The 23,061-nt window shown below is 33.4% G+C and overlaps 1 protein-coding gene across 1 annotated transcript in view; it reads left to right on the top strand.

Annotated features, from left to right (window-relative positions):
* Positions 1-23,061, top strand: part of LOC111003057 (intraflagellar transport protein 172 homolog) — a 39,000-nt gene that overhangs the window by 13,210 nt on the left and 2,729 nt on the right. The window contains exons 13-30 of the mRNA XM_022273412.2: positions 144-283; positions 2,005-2,132; positions 2,613-2,718; positions 3,112-3,333; positions 3,674-3,846; positions 4,931-5,047; positions 7,344-7,514; positions 8,412-8,480; positions 8,578-8,823; positions 9,199-9,340; positions 9,728-9,935; positions 15,407-15,623; positions 17,056-17,179; positions 18,610-18,721; positions 19,291-19,458; positions 21,273-21,349; positions 21,553-21,734; positions 22,663-22,905. Of these exons, the coding sequence (XP_022129104.2) occupies positions 144-283; positions 2,005-2,132; positions 2,613-2,718; positions 3,112-3,333; positions 3,674-3,846; positions 4,931-5,047; positions 7,344-7,514; positions 8,412-8,480; positions 8,578-8,823; positions 9,199-9,340; positions 9,728-9,935; positions 15,407-15,623; positions 17,056-17,179; positions 18,610-18,721; positions 19,291-19,458; positions 21,273-21,349; positions 21,553-21,734; positions 22,663-22,905 (2,845 nt within the window). The remainder of the gene's footprint in view (positions 1-143; positions 284-2,004; positions 2,133-2,612; positions 2,719-3,111; positions 3,334-3,673; positions 3,847-4,930; positions 5,048-7,343; positions 7,515-8,411; positions 8,481-8,577; positions 8,824-9,198; positions 9,341-9,727; positions 9,936-15,406; positions 15,624-17,055; positions 17,180-18,609; positions 18,722-19,290; positions 19,459-21,272; positions 21,350-21,552; positions 21,735-22,662; positions 22,906-23,061) is intronic.

The raw sequence follows: 23,061 nt of genomic DNA, 5'->3' as shown, positions 1-23,061 counted from the left end.
GGGAAAAAAAAAACGTGAAAATTGAAGAATTTTTTTCATAGTTACTTTGAAAATTATTCCAGACTGACATACTATATACACACATTTAAAACCTAACATTTTATGCTATATAAATGGATTAAATAAACTCAACATTTCTACAGGTACAGTGGTTGGGAGCCAAATTGTGTTGAGATGTGCGAGTGTGGGGGTGGGACAGTGGTAGAAGTGGTTGATAGAAAAGTAATTCTCGACGGTGGCCAGGTGGCTTATATATCACTTGATGAACATCGACTTGCATTTAGTAAGTATAATTAATGTTTTAATAATATAAAATTTAAGTTTTCATAAACTGAATTTAGTATCAAGTACTGGAAAAGTATTAAGCATTGAGATTGTTTAGTTGGACTTTTTATGAAACGATATAACTTTTATCTGAGGCTTATAACTGTTTAATTGGAATACTGTTTCTGTGACATTTCTTAGTTTATAGCACTCTCTATACTGAACTATTACAATGACAAAGTAAATAAACATACATAATGCAATAATAGGATAAACTGTATTATGTTATATCAAATAATTATAATATTTACATTTGTAATGAGTATCAATTAACTTTTGATGAAAATCTCCGCGCCAAGGTAACAGGGGATTGTGTAATTATTACAATTACTACGGTACAATGTTAATTAATGTTTCCGCTCGGATTACAATTATTATTCAAAGCTATAGATAACTACGTGATATGAATTATTGTTTATTCACATGAATTTTATTTAATATCTCCTGTTTTATATCTGGTAAATAATGTTGGGTGTGGCAGAGATATAATGAGAGTAGAGTTAATTTCGTGGAAATGAGATCATTAAGAAGTACGACTATTTGTGACATTGCGTGAAACGATAATTAATACGTGAGCCGTGTCTGTTAAGAGGACGTAAAGCTAAGAATACGGATGACAATAAGGACATACAAGGCAACCGTGGATGGTGAAGTCGGGTTGGGTAGGCCCTATCGTACATACCTGGATCAAATCCAGAACGTACTAGAGAACGGACAAGTTAAAAGTACTACCGACGAGTATGCCTGGTAAATGTCATGATGAAGCCAGAGAGGTATATCAGGACCATAGCAGATAGAGATCCTTGATCCTTCTAGAAAAGGCAGGAAGATTATTAAAATATTTAGTTTTATATTTCTTTTAAGTTATTTGAAAAGCTCGTCAAAGTTTAATGGTACGTTAAAATCTCATTAATAGCAACGTTAACAATTACGATCCACAAGTGGTTCACAATGATGGCATTTATGACTTCGTGTATACGTACAACCTTGGAGAACTGTATTTTATTTATTATAGAAAATCCACAGAACGTATACAAATACACATACACACTTGGAGAACTGTATTTTATTTTAGAAAATCCACAGAACATTGCAATTTGAAAAGTATAATTTGTTTGATATAATTTAAATGCTGCTCGTTATCGACAATCACTATTTTAAATATTAACAAAAATTAAATTACAAGCGACTATAATATATACTGGAACCTTTAATCACCACGTAAATGGACAAAAAGATAAAGTTTTAATCATTAAAAGAGAAAGAGAATCACAGAGTCTGCTTATATCTATATTTATATCGTTAGAATGTGCAAATATTATAATTCTGTGTGTTCTGAAGTTGATCTTTTTCACAATAGTATTTTTAAATTTAAAAAGATAGTTCATGGTGAATACTTGCAACCTTAATTACTAATTTGAATTAATTAATATATATACATATATTTTTTTTTCTTTTTTTTGTCATTCAGTTTAATATGTGTATGTTGTTTGGTTGAAATTTAGTGTAAAATGCTGTGTACAGATATAATTGACAATCAGATTTTCAAGTGTTGTTTAGTGTTACACTGTTTGTATGTAATCAATATGTTTTCTGTTTTTGTACCTAAATGTAAAAATAAAATAAATAAATCTCTAACAATTTTATAATACGTTATCTATAACCATTTTTATTTTAAAGATAACGCACTTCGCAATGGTGATTTGTCTGGCTGCGCAGCATATCTTGATTCAGTTAGTACTGGTGCCGACATTTCACCCTTATGGCGCCAACTGGCCGAAAAGGCTCTTGAAAAGCAAGATATCGAGGTAAATTCATATTAGTACTTTTTCATAGGTTGCTATTGGATAAAATTTTTTGCTAAGCCTACGCTATAGTTGTATAGTATTTAAAAAAAAAATATGTCGACATGTGCTTTAAAAACGTCCCTTGGTCATACTAGTGTCAAGCGCAACATTATATTATATTATCTACGTTTCGACTAATTTTATAAAAATGTGAAGATATAAATGATTTCTTACAAGTTATTTTACTTTATTGTTTTTATGTTAATCTTTTGTACAGATTACTCAATAACATTTTATTTTTCATACAATCCCATACTTTATTAATTAATATTTTATGTATATTATATGTTGTAATATTACATGGTCTAGTCCGTAATAGTCGCTATATGTAATTATTAAAATGAGTTGAGCCGCCAGTGAATTTTTACAGAAACGATGTAATTTAGAAAAATACGAAATTGTTTTACTAAGCAATCACTTCTTTGAAGTTTTCTTCCTTAGCTCGCGGCGAAATGTTATCGGGGTGTCGGTGATGAGGCCAAAACATTTTATCTTGACACCACTTTAAAATTAGCTGACGCTGAAGGGCAAGGCGATGTTTCTTCAGGTATATATTTAATTTATAAATAATATTATAAATGGAAGGAATTTCTTTTGTAAATATATTTAATTGTTAAGTTTAGTTAATATAAACTTACCTTTAAGTATATATATGCACCTCGAAATAACTCTTATTTTGTCAATTTAAATATAAAGTAACACATTGACAATTAATATGTATACCAATTAATTGCGTTAATGTATCTCACATTCAATAAATTAAACTACGTTGACTGGGTCAACCTTTGACTACGCTAGCTGTATAAAACCTCTGTGAAATATCGGGATAGAGAGTATTTGTAATTTTAATCTGTGTAATTACTATACAGTATTTTATCTTTCCATTAACAAATTAATATGATTCAATCCAACATTTTGTAATATTGTGTTCTTTTTCTAGGCTTAGGTAGCGCTCTAGTTCAAGCTAATCTAGCCATTTTTGCTGGTGACCTAGCTACAGCCGAAGATTGGTACGTTAGAAAAGCTGGTCAGGCAGAATTGGCAATTAATATGTACAAACAGTTCAATCGATGGACTGATGCCATATCTGTGGCTGAACGCGTAGATAGGACTGCTGTTCCGGGACTGAAACAGCAATATATGGATTATTTACATTCGACTGGTGAGTTTTATTTCGATCATGTTCAATGTGGGTTCATATTTTTAAATTATATTACCTTAAGTTATTTATTTGGTGTTATGATAAAAATATGTTAAAGTTTTTTAAATTCGACCTCTATTATGTAGTTAGTGATATTGATTTCTGGCTAATTAAGAAAAACTTTGATATTGTCTTCATTTTTTACACAAATATAAGACGTAATTATGCATAATGTTTTGATGTTGAAGTTGAATTGAGACAATTTAAAAACTATAAAATTTATATTTTTCATTTTATACCCGTTTTAGCTTGACGTGTTAGATGCGAAATGTTTTGTATTAATGAATGTTTTTACAATCAGGTCGCAAAGGAGAGGCAGGCGCGGTATTAGCAGCCAGCGGAGACATACGTGGTGCTATAAAGATATGGGTGAGCGCAGGACGCGCGAGGCGAGCTGCCGCCGCCATGTTGCAACATCCCGCGCTCCTGAGGGACGACGAACTGTTACATGCAGTACACGATCAACTTGTGCGGGTGAGTGGACACAGGAAAAAAAAATGATTTTATTGATTTACTTAATAATTATTATTAATTGGTTGGCATTTAAAATATGTCTAACCTAAGGAATAAACAAAATTTCGATATTGTTCTCTCAATCCATTTGTTGTCATTTATGCGGCGCCAATTGAAGTTTTCTTCTTAAACCTTTCACAGTTGAAAATGACTTCTGCTATCTACTTTCCACGTATTTAAAACAAATGATTTTACATAATATATCTTTACATATATTTATGTATATATTATACTAAAAACGTAACCGTTTATCTTAGATACTTGAAATTATTGAAATTATTGAATTAATGTTTCATAGTAATATTTTTCCATTGAAAATCTATAAAGATATGCCCTATTGAGAGTATTTTACGAGTAAATGTTATACGATACTGAAATACTGCGTAAATCTTTATCACGATACTCCAGAGAATACTGAATCTATTCTAGTTAAGCTTTTTGGCTTTATATATTACGGATAGTAAATACATACAAGATATAGATACAAGCCGATACCCTAAATTTATAGAATAAGGATAATAATACTTCTAAGTTTAAATTACTCATTACACATTACTGTTCTGTCTACCGTTTGTATATCAAAGCCGACGGAAAGCTCTTTTTGTTCATCTACAATATAGGTACCACTTGTTTCTTATATACAATTAAATAAACATTTATATATATATATTCACAATATCGCTCGAAATTTTTGAAAAGCCGGTAATAGCCGGAAACAGTTACTGATCTCGCAGCAATTAAACATTATGTCAAAATAAAACTTTATTTTATCTTTAGAATACTATATTAGAGTAAGGGCCTATTTAACAATGTATGGATAAAGTACCAAATAGCTAATACATAAATTATTCGAAAGATAAATGTTCCGAAGAAATTTTGCGCTACCTGACGTGAAATGCAACAATTGTGTTTATCCAACCAATAAGTAATAAATAGCTTATTTGGAACTTATCCGGACATTGAGAAACAGACCCTTAAACTAATACATGTTGTTTTGAATAAAAGTACAGGACAAAATGGTGATAAAATGTATTTGATTCAAAAGGAGGAATGGTGGGAAATGGCTGGTGAAATATCGGAGAGGCGGGGCGACAATAAAACAGCGGTCGAGTACTACGCGAAAGGCAATTATTACGCCCGGGCTGTGCAGCTTGCTAGAGAAGTGAGTGATCTGTAAAATATACAGTTTTTTGTATAATTCAATTTTGTATTATATTCTCATGCTATTATAGTTAACGAGAAAAGGACCAATTCGACTTAGGGTCCTTTAAGAATAGAGTGTACCAATTCTTAAAAGGCCGGAAACGCACTCGCGAGCCCTCTGGCATTGAGGGTGTCCATGGGCGGCGGTATCACTTAACATCAGGTGAGCCTCCTGCACGTTTGCCCCCTGTTCTATTAAAAAAAGGTAGTTTAACTAGGATTTGAACTTAAAATACGGCAACAATTATTGATTTCACAAGTTTCGTATTCTAGAACGTCAATGAAATTTAAATCTAGGTTCCACCTGTCCAACCATTGAAATTGACTTGAATATGGACCGTAGCGTCCTAATGAGGCATGGGTCTGACACATTTCTGACTTTGTTGATGTTTTTCTGCGTAACAACCGCAATACAGCTCTCACACTGTGAATTAAATATGTAAAGGGCTTTTTACAGGGTCTCAAATGATTAACTATATTTTATACCTTATAACAAACATAACCTCGTACTGTTTTATTTAAAGTACTCATTCGTCTTTCTATAAAAAGAGGTGTATCTTGGTTTGAATTATAGGTCATAAATAAAACTTATTTAAGAGACAAGAGAATAATTTTGTATAAATGTACGAAAATAATGTCTTTGGATTTTATTGTAAAGCCTACATTATAATATGTTTTTAAGTCAAAACAAATAAAATATATGTAATAATTTAAGAGAGTAACATTGGAGAAAGTAACTGTGGGTCAGAAAATCAATGCTCAACTAGAGTGTAAAGTTAAATGGTCCGTTGAGCGGAAATGAGACAAATTGGACACGAATGTAAATATTCAATTCAATTCAAAATAATTTATTTATTAAGGTACCACAATATACACTTATGAACATCAATAATATTAAATGCTAAATGATTCTAATTTAACATTTACTGCCAGTTCCCAAACCAATGCCGTAGAAAGGACGAGAAGAAGTGGCAATAAACTCTCGTTTTAATCGCAAAAGTTTTTCGTTTTTCACACTGTTTGTAAAGAACAGCAACCATTACACCATGTTCCATATTACATCTTAAGTAATTAATGATAATAAAAAAATTAAAACAAATATTTGTCCTTTATCAGCAGTTGGCATGGTCAAATAGGTACACACTTACATTCTCGTTATTGTGTTTAGTTGCAGTCGATTTTCGCGATTCTATCTGTATTCAAGGATATTTATTCTCTTTTCTTTATTTTTGTTATTCAATTGAAAAATATGTTAGATTATAAATAACATTCTTTGAGTTTCCATGAGCCCTAGACAATAGACCTAGGTAATAACAGAACACATCAACCAGGGTAGGGTTTGTTTTCGCATATAATGCAAAACAATGTACTCGTGTTTTATTTTTCATCCAAAATCTAAATCATGTATTTTCTAACTATACTCTCTGATTTCTAATGCCGAAGAATTTTGACAGTTGTAATTTTTTCACATGTCAGAGATGGCAAACCTATTTGGCCGGGCACATTTCGATTTCAATAAAGTCTGAACATCTGACTCTATACATACATTTTATTTGTTAATGAATGATCCATTTTATTAAGTGCGGTGCTGCACATTAAAAGTAAAAAACGCACAAGTAAAGATAATTTTTTTTAAGTTAACTAAAGCTGGAATTAGTATTCCAGCTAAATAATAAGTAATTAAAGTTGATGCGATATGTCGTTCGTGATATTGAAATATTAGTTTATTTATTTATTTGTTGCACCAACAAAGTAGACACTGATACATGCATTTAACACAAACACAAGCTTAATGCTACCCCAATTATGGGCGCATACAACATTCTCAGTTCAGTTATTTTTGTATTAGGTAGCTTGAGATAGTTATTATTTAGATTTACCTTTTTGTAGGTAAATCTCAATAATAACTTAAAACACAAAAAATACTTAGCATTTTGTTGTTATGCCCTCAAATGGGTTAAATTTGTCCCTTTTATGTGTATAACTTTTTTAGTAGCAACACTTATAAAATGTCCGAATTCTACGAAATGGAAAATCAGAGTGTGTGAGTGAGACTTGTGTTTATATTTTTTACGCCATTTAGTAAATATTTAATTATTTTAGATCCTTGAAGTAGGATATACTGTGTATGTATAAGCGATAAAAGGGAGTTCCATTAAATTTCGTAGTTTAATTGCATCGTTTCGTTTGCAAAAATTAGTTATTGATTTAAGTGGGACAACGATTTTTTTTTATCGAAGTGTTTGATTGTTTAGGCCTGTCCTGGAGAAGTTACACGCTTAGAGGGTGAATGGGGAGCTTGGTTAGTGGAAAGTCATCGTGCCGCGGCGGCTGTCCCGCATCTTATAGAAGCGGGACGTACAAGGGACGCTTTAGCTGCTGCTATAGAGGCCCATCATTATAAGAAAGCATTGCAAATTGTAGAGGTAAATTGTTCTTCTACTGGTCTCAATTTTTTCTTTTAATTTTAAATATACAATATTATATATATATATATATATATATATATATATTCGCAAATTCGTTCTATATAATATATATGTTCGTACTAAATATTCTACGTTACAGAAAGCATACGACGTTAAACTAGGCGATCAAAGCGAGGGTATAATGTAATTTAGCCTAAACCTACCCTAAAACTGAGTTATTGGTCGGGTGGGCTTTATTCTAATAAAGCAATACTATTAAAATTCAAAGGCCTTTAAGAGTTTACGAACGGTGTGAAATTATTATGCAACGGGCATTCATACTCTCGGGTGTCAGCACTTTGAATGTATAAAATTCTGCTTCTATTGAACCCTGAACTAACTTCATAAATGTCAATGGATGTGTAAATTTTATAAGGCTAATTTTATCAAGAGCTTTTGTATTTTATGAGGGTTAATATTTGTTAGAGGCAAACTTATATAATATACTTGTATGACGTAAGTGCATTTTTGATTGTTTGTGATTAATTGATTAAAGAGAGATCACATTTTTGTAGTTACAATAGATATTTTTACAAAGTCATATTTACAAATTTTGTTATTTTTTACCTTACTAAGTACAGAAAAGGTTATCATATTAGAAATTGTTTTTTAACAATTTAATGTAGTGGCTATTTGTTTTAAAAATAGAAAGATATTTATAATTATACCATTCTAACTACTTTATATTTATTTATTATATTTACATATACTTAAACTAATTCAGCATAATTAAATCTCTTTCTTTTCTTCCGGTAATTTTTTTTTTTCAAGCAGAAAAGACAGACAGCACTTTAGAAAAAAGTGCAAGATTCAATTAAAAAAAAACAGAAATCTAATTGCACTAGTAATTTCTAGGTCATTGACGATAAGGAGTCGATAAGACAAGAATGTGAGCGACTTGGCGAGCATTTTATTACGATTCAGGTAAGATATACAAATATATATAAACAAAAAATAAATATCAATAATGCATATTAATTTTTAAGAACATGTTTAATTTTGATTTTGATATTATTTTTAGGACTGGGAAACCGCTGAGCGTGTACTCATATCTTGTGGTATGGCGGAACGTTGTGTGCGCGCATATAATTTAGCCGGAAAAATAACAGACGGAATGCGAGTCGCAACAGCGCATATTTCTGAGGATGAAACTCGTGATATTTATTTACCTCTAGCGAAACAGTTAAGAGATGAAGGCCAGCTGAGGAAGGCGGAACAAATTTATATAGGACTCGGTGACCCGGATGAGGCCATTTCAATGTATAAGGTAGGTAGGTATAGGGACAAACTGTTTGTGCCTTTGGATTAGGAGTTATTATGCACATTTAATATGTTCTAGAGAGACAAATATTAAAGCATTTTAAAATGTATTGAAATTATTAGCACATAAGTAAATTTGTTTAAAACAAATTCGCATTGAATGTCTATAAAGATTGAGATCTTGAAGTAATATCACACGAGCTGTGTTTCTATGTTTGTATTGCTTTGTCCTTTACAGCTTTGTGAACCTTAATATAATGAAAAAATAGTATAGTTCTAAAACAATAAAATGCCCTAAAACAAATTTTATTGTGTATATATGTAAACAACTCCATTTTTATACCTAAACGTTTTTATGCCAACGTACTATAATAAATTGTAGAATGCATCGCAATATGAATCGATGCTACGCCTCGTAGCTGCACATCGTCCGTCCCTCGTAGAGGCTACGCGGCGTCACGTAGCACAAGCGTTACAAGCGGCTGGCGATCTACGAGCCGCTGAAAACTATTTCATACAAGCAGGTGTGCACTGACTATATTTGATATTATAGCGAAACTTATTACACCAAGAAACAATTTATTTCACTAATATTGATGACCACATCAATATTACAAAAGCATGATAAACAACTTGCCTTGAAATACCACTTCAATGGGTTCAATATCCAGATTATCATTATGACGTGTCTATTAACCGTACGAAATTATATTTATTTTAACCAAAAATGTTAAAAATATTAAGTATACTTCTATGAGCAAAACAGAAAGAGGTTTCGAATTTTTTTCTGTAATATAATTATAATATTTATTAGTTATTTATATATTATGTTTATCTATAAATAATAATGTTAAGTAGACCTAATAGGATTTGTTTTAATACTGGAATATAAGAGGGGTTAAATAATATAGATGACTGGAAGAGTGCCATAGCGATGTACCGGTCAAACAGTCAATGGGAGAACGCAGAACGCGTTGCTCGCACCCACGCACCCGTAGCCATACAGCAACAGACCGCGTTGCAGTGGGCAGCAACTTTGTCAGCCTCAACCGCTGCCAGGCTACTTGCTGCTAGGGGACTTGCTGCTATTGGAGCAAGATGGGCGTTGCAGGCACAGAGGTGGGAATATTCTTTTTTTTTTTTACTTTTTTTTATAAGAATTAAAGTAATCAACGCGGAATTGATTTTCATTTATTATTATTATTATTATTAATCCTTTATTGCCTTATACAAAAACACACATAACAAAAAAATAAAAAAAAACAGTAACAAAAGATATAAGGCAAAGGGCGGCCTTATCGCTTACAAGCGATTTCTTCCAGGCAACCCTAATGAGAAACACAACGTTAAAGAAAAACCATCAGAGGGTAGAGTACAAAAAAAATCAATTAACAAAAGCAACAAAAAAACAAAAAAACTAAAAACTTAAACTTAGAACATGCGTTACTATAACTAATTGAATATAATAAAACAAAATCAAAGAAAAAATAGCAATAATAATAAATAAAAATAATTATAGACAAAAATTTAAAAGCAAATAAAAAGGTTAACCTATAAAAATAAATATATATAAGCAGAACTAATTACGAGGTAGAAAGAAAATGATCAAAAAGAAGCTTTTTAAATACATTTAAAGATTGCGCTCGTCTAATATCGATTGGTAGGGAATTCCATAGCAGGATACTCTGCACAGTAAAGGAGGAGTGATAGAATTCAGTTTTATGCGTAGGAGTTTCAAGAATTAGGTTGTCTAAGGAACGTAAGTCAAAACTGCCGCCGGAGAGGAAAATAAAATTTTGCTTTAAGTAACTAGGGGTTTTGGGATTAAAAAGAATATTAAAGAGAAGTTGTAAAATGCGCATCTTACGCCGCAATCGAATGGGTAGCCAATTGAGCTTTCTTCGGAACTCCGAAATATGGTCAAATTTACGGAGTCCAAAAATGAATCTGATGCAAACATTTTGTAAGCGCTCTAACTTATCAAGCTGCAACTCAGTTAAATCAGGATAACATACATCAGCATAATCAAGAATAGAAAGTAAAAGAGAGTGAGCAAGAGAAATTTTAGTTGAGATAGGCAAAAAATTGCGTAACCTATTAAGTGCGTGGGAAGAAGAAAAAATCCTCCTGCTCAGTTCATTTATTTGGGGCTGCCAAGACAGGGTTTTATCCAAAGTAATGCCCAAATTCCTAACAGTGGAGCAAAACGGAACAACCGTACTATCTATAGTAATCTGGGGTAAAGTTGACCAATTTATTCTCATTATATACGATGCACTTCCGATGATAATAGACTGGCTCTTATAAGGGTTTATCTGAAGACCATACGATTTACTCCATTTCACAACTTTGTCTAAATCAAAGTTTGCCGTCAGAATAGCAGCCGGCAATTCATCAAAAGTAGACTGGTTGTAAATTTGAAGATCATCAGCATAAAGATGAGAGTTGGAAGAAAGTTGATTAGTAATAGAATTTATAAAGAGCGAAAAGAGAAGAGGAGAGAGGATACCACCCTGCGGTACGCCAGCAGAAACATGAGACCAAGAGGAAAAGCTTTCAGTTAATTTAATTCGTTGCTGACGTTCCGATAGATAGCTTTTAAACCAATTAATCACAGAAGGGGACATATTAATAGAACGCAGCAAAGCAAGAAGAACATCAATGTCTACCGAATTAAAGGCATTACTAAAGTCAAGCAAGGTAAGTATTGTGAGTTTTTTATTATCCATGCCACGTCTTATGTCATCTGTAATCTTAGTGAGAGCAGTAGCTGTACTGTGCCCAGGACGAAAACCGGATTGAACTGAATTAAGAAGGGAGTGTTCGTTGAGAAAGATAGCTAATTGCTGATGAAGAATACGTTCAAGAACCTTAGAAAGGAAAGGAAGGATGGAAATAGGTCGAAAATCAGAATAGGTAACTGGGTTAGCGATTTTAGGAATAGGAATAACATGGGCAAATTTCCAGATATTAGGAAAGACACCAGAGAAAACGGAAGTGTTGAAAATGTGAGCTAGAACCGGGGTTAAAATGTCAACAATAGGAAGGATCATATCCCGACCAATGCAATCATAACCAATGGCTTTCGACGAGACAGACTTAATGCTCCTCCCTACTACGTCATCAGCAATCGTCTGAAACGTAAAAGAGGGTATATTCCGAGTAGGACAAAAGTTAAGGGATGCAATGGTTTCAGATTTAATACTTTGATCAAAAGTGGGATGACAGGAGAAATGTTGATTAAGCAGTTCAAGATTCAAATCAGCAGAAAGTGGCAGTTGCTGTTGTTTCCCGATTCCAAGCGATTTAAGGAATTTCCATACTTTGGAAGGGTCGCCTCCTTCAACTGATTTGTGAATATGACGCCGCTGAGCATCACGGCACAGGGTATTGCATCGATTCCGGACTTTTTTGTATTTCTCACGCGCCAAAGGAGAATCACACAATCTCAGCTTAGCTTTAGCACGATTCTTAGTTTCTATAATTAATTTGATGTCATCAGTTAACCATGGAGAAGGTAAATGTTTCACTTTTACTGGCCTCGTTGGGGCATGAACATCATACAGTTGCGTTAGCATTGAATTAAAGAGCCCAACTTTCTTGTGAACATCACTCTCATTATACACAGAGTTCCAATCCAACTCGGCAGCATCAGCAGATAAATTCTCTATATCTATGCCTCTAAAATTGCGTAACATACGAATTTGAGGTTTAACTTTAGGTGGACGCAATTTATAGGAAAGGAAGATAAGATCGTGATAAGAAAAGGCATCAGCAGGAATTTGGCCATGCTTATGCACCAGGTCAGGGTTAGAAACGAAAATGAGATCAAGCAGCGAAGGGGAGGAATCTGGAAAGTGATGAGTGGCAATCAAAGGTAAGATATTTAAATTATGAGATTCGATAGTAGAAATCAATTTGCGCGAACGATGATCGCTTTTCAACAAACAAGTATTTAGATCACCCATTAAAATGGTATGATTATAATTATTAACAAAATTATCTAAAAGCAGACCAAGGGCGGAAAAGTAGTCTACATTCGAAGAGGGACTATAAAACACACCAAGTAGTAATTTAGAATGCGACAAGAGATTTCCAATAACAAATGCTCAACAGCATCATTTGGTGGGGGTTGCGGTGAGCTGCTAAGAATAGAATAAGGAATATGGGCACGTAAATAAATAGCAACCCCACCCCCAACTCTGCCCAGACGGTCATTCCGTAGGAGATGAAACCCAGGAATGGGAAAGGAAGTAGAAGGAAGACTGGGTTTAAACCAACTCTCAGAAATAAGAATGGCGTGAATATTACAGCATTGAAAAGAAGAGAATAGATCGGAATAATGCGCTGGAATACTTTGAGCATTGATGTGGACGACATTGAAGTTTTTTGATAGGCCTTGGAAGGAATTAGAAAGGAGAACATTCAGAGGGGAGAAGGAGATATCAAGTAAACTAGCCTCGTAACTAGTACCACCTAATATAGCTGACGATGAAGACGACTGAAAGCTATCTTCACTGACAGCCATTATGAATGTAAACACTTGAAAACAATATCTATAAAGCTAATACAGAAGTAACAAAATAAAAAATAGAATATAACAATAAATAAAAAAATAATAAAAAATAACGAGTAAGTATATAAAATTAAAAAAATGAATATAATACCACAGATAAAGATAAATTACTACGTTAAAACTGCGAATAAAAATTTCTTCACAAATTAAATACAATGTACCAACTGGCATCTTCTTTAAGAAAGAATATATATAAAAAATATAAAATTACAGCAAAGGAGAAAACAATGCAACAATACAACGGTAAACTATTATAAAAAGAAATAATGATGTTAATAACTTAAGTAAAAAAAAGTTATCAATGTCCATGAATATGCTACACCAAACACGAACAACTGTCAAGCGTCAAAAGTTAAAAGTCAATTTAGGAATTCTGACAACCGACAATCACACGCGCTCGACAACAAAATATAAACATTATAAAAAATTGAGTACACCAACAATAACAATTAAAAATCGCAAAATACCAAGCATAAATAAGCAGCCACTTAGCTATTAGCCAAAGTAAACTTCATATGAGCCAACTTAAGTTAAATATTTTGCTATTTACACAAAATATGAAAAGTATGAAAGATATAAAACTGTATCCAGTTTTGATGTAAAGACAAAATATGGCCAATTGATGGTGCAAGCAACTAGATGTTTCATACATTGGACACCCAGCATAATCAATACAAAAGAAACTTCTTAAAAATTATAATAAAATAAAATACAGCAATTTATAAAATTAAGACAGAACAATGATAAGAAAAGTTAATATAAAGTTAAAAATTAAGTTCAAACAAGCATCAGAGAAAACATAAATTACATAAAAGGGATTAGAAATGAGAACTTAAACTATTGGCCGTTTGATCAACCTTTTGGGACGTTTGTTGTCCCTAGGGACAGTCATATTGCTGGTTTGTACAGTATTTGCAGAAGAGGGAAGAGGGATAATTTTTAGTTCAGCCAAAGAATTCACACGGTGCCGGGTGCCATCAGGAGTTAAAATATGAATGGTGCCGTTTCTAGTCCAGCACTTAGAGACACCAAATAGCCTTCTTGCCTCCATAAAGGTATCATGCCTGACTTTATTTAGGAATTCAGATATAGTTATACCCGAACCCTTCAGTTTAGTTTTACTGTACCATATGCTATCTCTCAAGTGAACATCCCGGAACTTCACCAATATAGGCCTAGGGGTACCTTTCTTAACCTGACCCAAACGATGGCAGCGACTAATTTTAACATCCTCAATAGTGACACCAAGGTGTTCGGTGATAACTTTGGAGAATGTAGCAGTAGTATCCTCCTTGTTATCCTCAGCAACCCCATGAACCAACAGCATCTTCCTGCGGCTTCGCATCTCTTCTTGGTCATGACACTTAGACAAAAGTTCGACCTGAGACTGGAGATTCTGTAGAGAAGACAACATAAAGCTACGAAAACTGTCAAACTCCACAACGAGTCGTGAAGTAGGGTTGGCCGAAGAGGAAAGAGCAGTAGCATCCTGCAGATCCTTACGGAATTCCGCCATACCGGATTTGAGGACGACCGCAAGATCTTCAATGGTCTTCTGAACTGCTTCCATGGTGTCAAATAAAAGTGAAAACTAGCACTTCAGGAAAAAAAAAAAAGAGCCAGAGGATATCAGGCACTCAAATGCACATCAGAAACTTCAAATAAACACTTAAATTAAAAAATAAATACAGAGCAATATAAATACGTGCTACTGGAATGACAACTACCCGCAAAAAAGCATTTAATCAACTGAAATCGACCTTAGAACTTAAATTTCCTATTATTACCCCCAGTAGAATAAATAACATTATGTTTAGACTCAAACGTATTTTTTAAAGAATTCATAAAAATCATTATACGATTATTTGGAGACAGATTATGTCAGGCAATTGAATTACATTTAATTCTGAAATCAACCTTAAAACGTATATGTCATACTATTACCACCAGTCGTATAAACAAACTTATGTAAAGCCTCAAACATATTTTTACAAATTAAAAGTACCTTATTTAGGTGGGATATAGCAATGGAGCTGTCATCGCTCGGGGGTGGGATAACAAAGCGGGAAGTGGCTCGTCATGAAGCATCAGCACTGGCGGAAGAACAGCCAGAAGAGGCTGAAGCAGCGTTCCTAAGGGCCGGTGCTCCAGATGATGCAGTGGCTATGTGGTTAGCTAAAGGGTACCATCAGAGGGCACTTACGCTAGCCGAACAGCATGCTACACATATGGTATGTATGTATATTGTATGCAAAACAATTTATTCATATAGGTAATGTCTAGGTAAGGTGAATGTCAAAAAAATATTATATATGAAATGCTTCTAATTTTATATTTACTGCCAGTGCTCAAATCAATACAATTCAGATTTCAGCTGAACTTAACCTATAAGTTTATTAAATAATACAATGAAAACAAATATTAAGTTCAGTAATTTGTTAAGAAATTAACACCAAAAGAAATAAGCGTCTCAACGCACGCATACTGGATGTATGTGAATCCTATCACTAAATACGCAATTATCCTTATATTGTGGCTTCTTCTTGTCGTTTCGAAACCTTTATTTGAATACCTTCTTTAATTTGGGGAGAGATACCATTCGATTACCGTATCGACAGGATGAACGTTAAAAATGTTTGACCACGAACATTTGACCATGAACATTTTGTATCGATATTTTTTTCGTATAATTATTTTGTTTACGTTTTTTACATTATCGAGGATAATATAGGCCCCGGCACGGTAGTTGGCAAGGTTTTGGCGTAGTGGGGGCAAGTTCGCGCATCGTACACTTAGTGGAACAAAAACTGTTCACTTTTATTGATTGTCATTATGGTTATTGCCATCATTTATTTTAAATCTTGTATATAAACAAAGCAGAGGAATTCGTGACATTTTTTCTCCATGAAACAGTACACATCGTATACCATTTTTCTGGCATGTCTGCGTAAAACGGTATTTGGTCCTGACATTGTAATAAACGTTACAAAAACTAAATTTAAAACAACAACAATAACACTAACAAAACCAAAACTTAATTTAAAACTGAACTCGTACCAAAAAGTCAACAAAAACAAATGGTACAACTTTCGTGTCGGCAAGTGTAATCGGGAGCGAACGTAATGTAGACGCGGTGCGGGAGGCAAGGGTCGACTGACGCACCAATAGCGCGCTGTGATCGGCGCTACGTCATACCCTGCGTCCCGCTTCACCACAAAAGAGACCTAAAAAACGACTTCTGCGCATCTAACGACTCTTGCCAAGTTCCGTGCCGGGGCCTATAACATCAAATCAAAGACCATGAAAATCAGGTTCGAGTTATCCGTCTTTTAACAAACCCGATTTGGTTTTACATAACATACTGTATGTGTGTATAAAAGTTTGTTTGTATGCTTGGTGTTCTCAAAAACAGCCTTAGGCTATGTTATACGGTTAACCTATGTACATATGTCTTAGTTATGCTTGATGGGATATTTTGAAGTTGTAAAACTGTTATACAAGATCGATGTTGTTTGTTAAATCTTCATTTGTTCAAAAAAAAAACAAATTGATTCGTGGTCTGCATGTCCAGTATTAAGTTACTAGAAAATAGGTTTGTTACCTATTTTCTGGTAAAGGAAGTAAATACCATGTGTCTTTATTGTTGATAAGTTTTAACCATAGGTAGAAGAAGTGTTAGTAGAGGGTGCGCGTGCAGCGGCTGAAAGAGGCGATTTGCAGCAGTTCGAGGCTTTAATGATACGAGCTAATCGGCCTAGAGAAATAGTACAGCATTATAAACAACTCGGTATGTCCATTATTACATTGCTAATTGTCTCACTATCTTCTTTTTATTATGCAAAAAATTATTAAAACTTGTTTTATTAATATAAAAATAAAAATTCTACAATCATTCTATCACTATTAATATCTCTTACGGCAATGATATGTAGAGGAAGAAAGCTAATCTTAAGAAATAGGATCTTTGAGCACTCTAAGGGTAGACAGGCCCAAAGGTCCCCGTCGCTAAGGTCACGAAGTTGTTTATATTATTTGCAGATTGAATAACTTAACTGTCAACGCGATACAGGGTATGACGTCATCGTACTGATTGTAGGTTCGCTCTAGACAATTAAAATAGAAAACAAAATGTACGTTAAAATTTAGCCTATATGGGAACAAAACGTATTTTTCAATTTTTTTATTTTTTTATTTATATTAAAATAACTGAATCTCATAGCGCGTTTCATATAATATTTAGTTTCACATTGCTCGTTGTAGAAACTATATATTTTTTAGATTAAGAAATAAAATATTTCAAATCACATGGTCGTTAAATGAACTTGATTGTGTCTTGTTGAGGGAGGAGCGTAATTGTCGTTAATATTCCCAGTTCGTAGCAATGCGGTCTTGTTCTTTGTCGAGTTTCCTATTTTGTTTAGATTTACAACTTTGACATTTTACATGGTAAGATTGTAAGCGTGTAAAAAATAAATATCACTAATAGCAGACTCGGCCAAGCGTCGCTGTGGCTAAGGTTTTTGTTATATTACATAGTAGTAAACTATTCAAGGGAAACGGTAGCAGAACTTATGTGACAGCTTTTGTGAAACGTTGGTACTTTTCACACAGCACCATCTGTTAGTGTAACAATTGCATCAAATAATAAACAAATATTTGCAATAAAATAATACCGCGGGTATAAATTGAGATGTAAGCTATCTAATAAGTTAGATCAAATTGAACACGGTGTGCAAATTTGATTGATATCAGTTCGGTAGCATAGGAGTCCATAAAGGTAAGAAAGAAAGGAAAGGAGTCCACAATCAAAGTGACACGTAATTTATATGTATTAAGATAAGATAAGATAAAAAAACACACGGAATACACAACACGATAAAATAACAATTCAAAAACTATAATCGCAAAATTGTATCTTGTTTTGCTATTTTACATTAAATGTAAATAGGTTGGAATGAATAATGTTGAATACTGTATACACATGCGTATATACTTCGTAAAGTATATACTTCGACCGCTGAAATGCATATGTATACGCGGTCTGTGGGTAATTTGAGTGGATTTAATGCAAATTTCAAACCGACAATGATGTTTTAAAAATGCTTTAGTAAAAATAAATTTGGTTTTGAAATTATATTTAACTATATTTTTTATTGTCTATGCCCGGATCTATTAACAGTGACAGATCAGTGATCTCACAAAACATGTTGCATACAGAGATGTGGGAGGAAGCGGGTCGTGTTTCCCGCGAGTATTTACCTGACAGCACAGAGGCCGTGCCCCCCGCAGTACCTCCATTGTTGCAAAGAGCCGCCGATCATGCTGATAGGTGCGAAAATTATTATTTGTATACTAATAATGATAATCCAGTGGTACTACAACCTGAAATCGGTCTTGGTCACAGATAATCTCCGTTTCTTTGAACATTTTTTATTTCATAGACAAGTAGGTGATTAGCCTTTTGTCTAACACATGCCGTTGAATTTTGAATTCGAGATAGGCCGGTTTCATCAAGATTTTTTATACATATATGTATATGGTAATTTTAAAATTATACCATATTAACTTTTTGTATTTTGAAGTAAGTACTGTACGTTTTTGTTACCATTATTACAATTTCTCATAGAAAAGCCCAAACTAAGCATGGCAAACACGAAACTAGTAAATGTAATATTTAAATTTTGGATATCGAAAGTTAAGAAAGTTCCTTAATTCATATCATATTTCGGATTGTGTTAATGTATTGGAATATTAAAATTGAAAATCTTGCTAAGCCATTCGAGACGATTTCTCTAAAATTATATTTTTTAAAGTGTGGCATTATTAATTAAATAATAAGTAAATGACAATAAAAGCTGTATATTGTAATAATAATATAGTGTCAATATAAAATTTAAGGGGCGAATGGTGGGAGGCAGTACGCCTTCTAATAGGCGCAAGCGCAGCGGCGGCATCAGGCGGTGCTGGGCGCCTTGCAGAACGCGCGGCCTTACGAGCCGCTCGCCTTGCGAGGGATAAACTCTCAGGCGACACGCGACGTGCCGCAGCTGACATGTTGGTTGAAAGGTAATGTCACTGTCACTGTCACACACGGAAATATTTTTATCGTTTGTGATTCAATAAGATGTTTGTTTATACATTGCTCCAACCGAAATAGTTTTTATTTTATTCATTTATGTTATCACGCCTTCTTCCTGAAGGTTTAGGCAGAGACTTGCTATGGCAGGACCAAACCTCTCTAGCTTCATTCACTTTCATGATATCCACCATGCATATTCATCAGTTATGGTCACTTTGTACTTGTCCGTTCTCTAGTACGTTTTGGATTTGGTCCAGGTATGTGCGACAAGGCCGTTTTTTTTTGAAGTGAAACTTCTTTAGAATCGTTGTGATTTCAAACCGGATGCAACGGAAAAGCGACAGTAAAAAGAGACAGAAACATTAATTCATATGATTTAACGTGGGAGAAAATGAGATAGATAAACTTCTTTAGAATCGTCGTGATTTCAAACCGGATGCAGCGGTAAAGAGAGACAGAAACATCAATTCATAAGATTTATTGTAACATGGGAGAAAATGGGATAGGAGGCATTATACAGACTCTTTTTACTGCCGCTTTTTAATTTTAAAAATGTCAAGCTTTCGATATTTTAGATTTTGCCAAATTAAAGATTGATATTAAATCTATAAATTACAATTTATCATTAGAATATACGGTTTTAAAGAAAAGTTTATTACATTTAGATAGTGAAAAAAGTCTAATTTATATATGATTAATTATAAAAATTTTGTGTTTGAAGGTTTCACTTCTACCACGTGTGAATTACACACATGTTTTTTCTTTTTTTTTATAAAGGAGGTTAAAATGCACAAATGCAGGCCCGCGAGCGTATGCAGTCGCTATCGCGGGGACTATGGGGATGGTTAACTCTTATCCCTTCGCTAATCAGACGGGAGAAACCCGACCCACTAAAAATTCCTCCTGAACCCTCCATATCGCCTGCACTACTACTACTACTACTATTAATTATCCTTTTACGCAATGTCACAAATAGTTGTACTTCTTAACGATCTCATTTCCACGGAATTAATTCTACTCTAAGTCTTTCTATGCCAGACCCAAGATTTTTTCCTTTAATTGGTTAAAAATAAGGAAAAATCGTTAATACGTACAACATTTATACGTTTATTATATTAGGAATTCATATGATATCGGTTTTTGTCCATTAATCTTAAAGGAAGGTTTTTTATTACATTAAATCTAAGATAATAAGCGCACACCATGCGCCTTAAAATAGTGTTCAAAGTTATAAATATTCTATAAGAAATTTACTTATTAATTAAAGAATACATTATAATAATTTTGAATTATAATAAAATACGTATTTACAAAGTGTTTTTGAAAGTCTATTATAAATTGTAGATCAAGCGAAAATTTTAATTGCAAGGTTAAATTTATATTTCGTGTCAAATGTCGTAACGATCTAACTTATACCAGTACCGTTGAATCTCTAGCGCGGACAACAACAATTTTTTTTCACAGAAATCTGATGATAATTGACTACAATACAAAATAACAAATACAATAACTTTAAGTATAAAACAAGTTGTTTGCGAATTTTATAAGAAGATCCAACTTTTATATGTACTATATTCTATTTATTTATTAAAATAAATTATTGTTATTTTCTTTAGGCATTTGAAACATATAATTTCATATCAACACTAGTTACACTAAATTCAAAGGCAATTGTGTTAATTGCCTTCCTCTACTTGCGAGGACGCGACATATGAATGATACATAATTGTCAATTCGGAATATGCTATTTGCTTATATAGCAATTCGATAAAGTATCTTTTTCAGTAATAAACATTTTTAGATTCGATGCCATCGGTCAAGGTGAGGTCGGCGAACAATTACGCGCCGCGTTGCTTGAGGGGGAAGTCGAAGAAGCCGGTATGCAAATAAAGTTATTCGTAAATAACGTATTTTGTTGTTAAATATTGTAAGTATGTTTAAAGTATATTTTTAAAAAAATTTCTAGACTCGTATTTTGTATATACAATCGTTTTATTTTGTGTAATCTCTTTGGAGAGTCTTAACTTTACAATATGTATACCTACTGTTATCTTTCTTAATTATGAATGATCTTGCATTAGGTCCATCAGAGGCACAAGAAGAAGTGGACGCTCCAGAAGTTCGTGAAGAGCTGGAAGTAGAAAACTCAGCGCTTGAAAAGCTAGCAAGAGCGGGACAGTGGGCCCGTTGTCTCGCTCATGCCGGCGCACGCGCACCGCACTACGCTTTAAGATACGCGGCTTATTTATTCAAGACGCAAGCTGTAAGTAACCGCTATATAACTTTTTATGTACACATATATAAAATCATATCAAATTCAAAATGCGTCTAGCATAACCTTAGCTAAACCAAAATGTAAGTGAATCAAATGTAATGATTGGCCGAGTTAAAATATTTTAGATTACCCTCATCAAAATGATAATGCCGTTGTGTTTTCATTTATCGGTTATATATGTAATTATGTCGAGAAAAAATATAAATATACAGCAGTAAAAAATAAAAATACGAAGGAATTCTAGTTCATAAAATACTTGAAAATGTCAGCCCCTTCGAAATTCATTCTTTCTTACTTATATCCGAAACTGATCTTTCCTTTTACCTTATTTACGAAATATATGTATCCCTATGTTAGTATTAAAATTTATCTGTGATCTTTAGGAAATAATTAAAATAAAAAAAATAGATTTTTTTTTCTCGCAGGCGTGATCCCCTATTTATATTTTAGGAGATTAAAAAGACGTGGCCATCCACAAAAGTTGGACTGGCGATTCCTATTCCTATTGCGTCGAACGAGACAGACCGTTTCCTCTAAGATCTGTTTAAAACATCAAACTTAATTTTTTTGAGAATGAGATTGTGTGCACAATAATAAAATAAAATATATATAACATAAATTACAATTAGAATAACGATCCTCCATCCGGTTTAAAAAAATTGATACGAATACCCGTAGATGTAGCCAACGAACTATCACAAAAATTGCTATAACAATACAAAAAAAACCAAAGCAACATGAATAAGAAGTGGAGTGTTGAAACCAAATCATAAACGCCTCCATCTCACTGCAATTAAATCCAAAGAAATTTATAGCTTGCACTAGCTTGATAGAATTTTATTTACACTAGATCATATAGTTTTTTTTCTGTCAGAAATTGTTTTATACAATAAATTAAATTTGTTAATATTTCCAGCGATTAGAAGGCGTTAACATCGATAGTGAAGAAATTCCAGAAGCACTATCACAAGTTCTAGATACGCTTAGGCAATACTTAATACTAGATGATGCGCAGATATCCAGTAGTGATGTGCCTTTAGCGAAGGCTGTATCTAATGAGATATTGGTGCGAGTTTCGATGGCGCCTAAAGCTTTTAGCGCTTTAAAAGATGCAACTGAAATCTTGTTGGCAGCTGAAGCAGACGACAAATCGATTCAGGTAAGACTTCCACTAAGACAGGTAACACTTTATATAAACGATGTTAAATTTTCTTGTGTTCATGACATCAGCTATGACTTGGTTTAGTAGTTCAGTGGCCGATACACAATTTCAAACTAAAATAATAAGGTCTGATTACATACCACGTTTCAATAT

The sequence above is a fragment of the Pieris rapae genome, chromosome 4 (assembly GCF_905147795.1).
Source record: "Pieris rapae chromosome 4, ilPieRapa1.1, whole genome shotgun sequence".
NCBI classification, from domain to species: Eukaryota; Metazoa; Arthropoda; class Insecta; order Lepidoptera; family Pieridae; genus Pieris; species Pieris rapae.
This window is presented reverse-complemented; position numbering and strand designations above follow the sequence as displayed.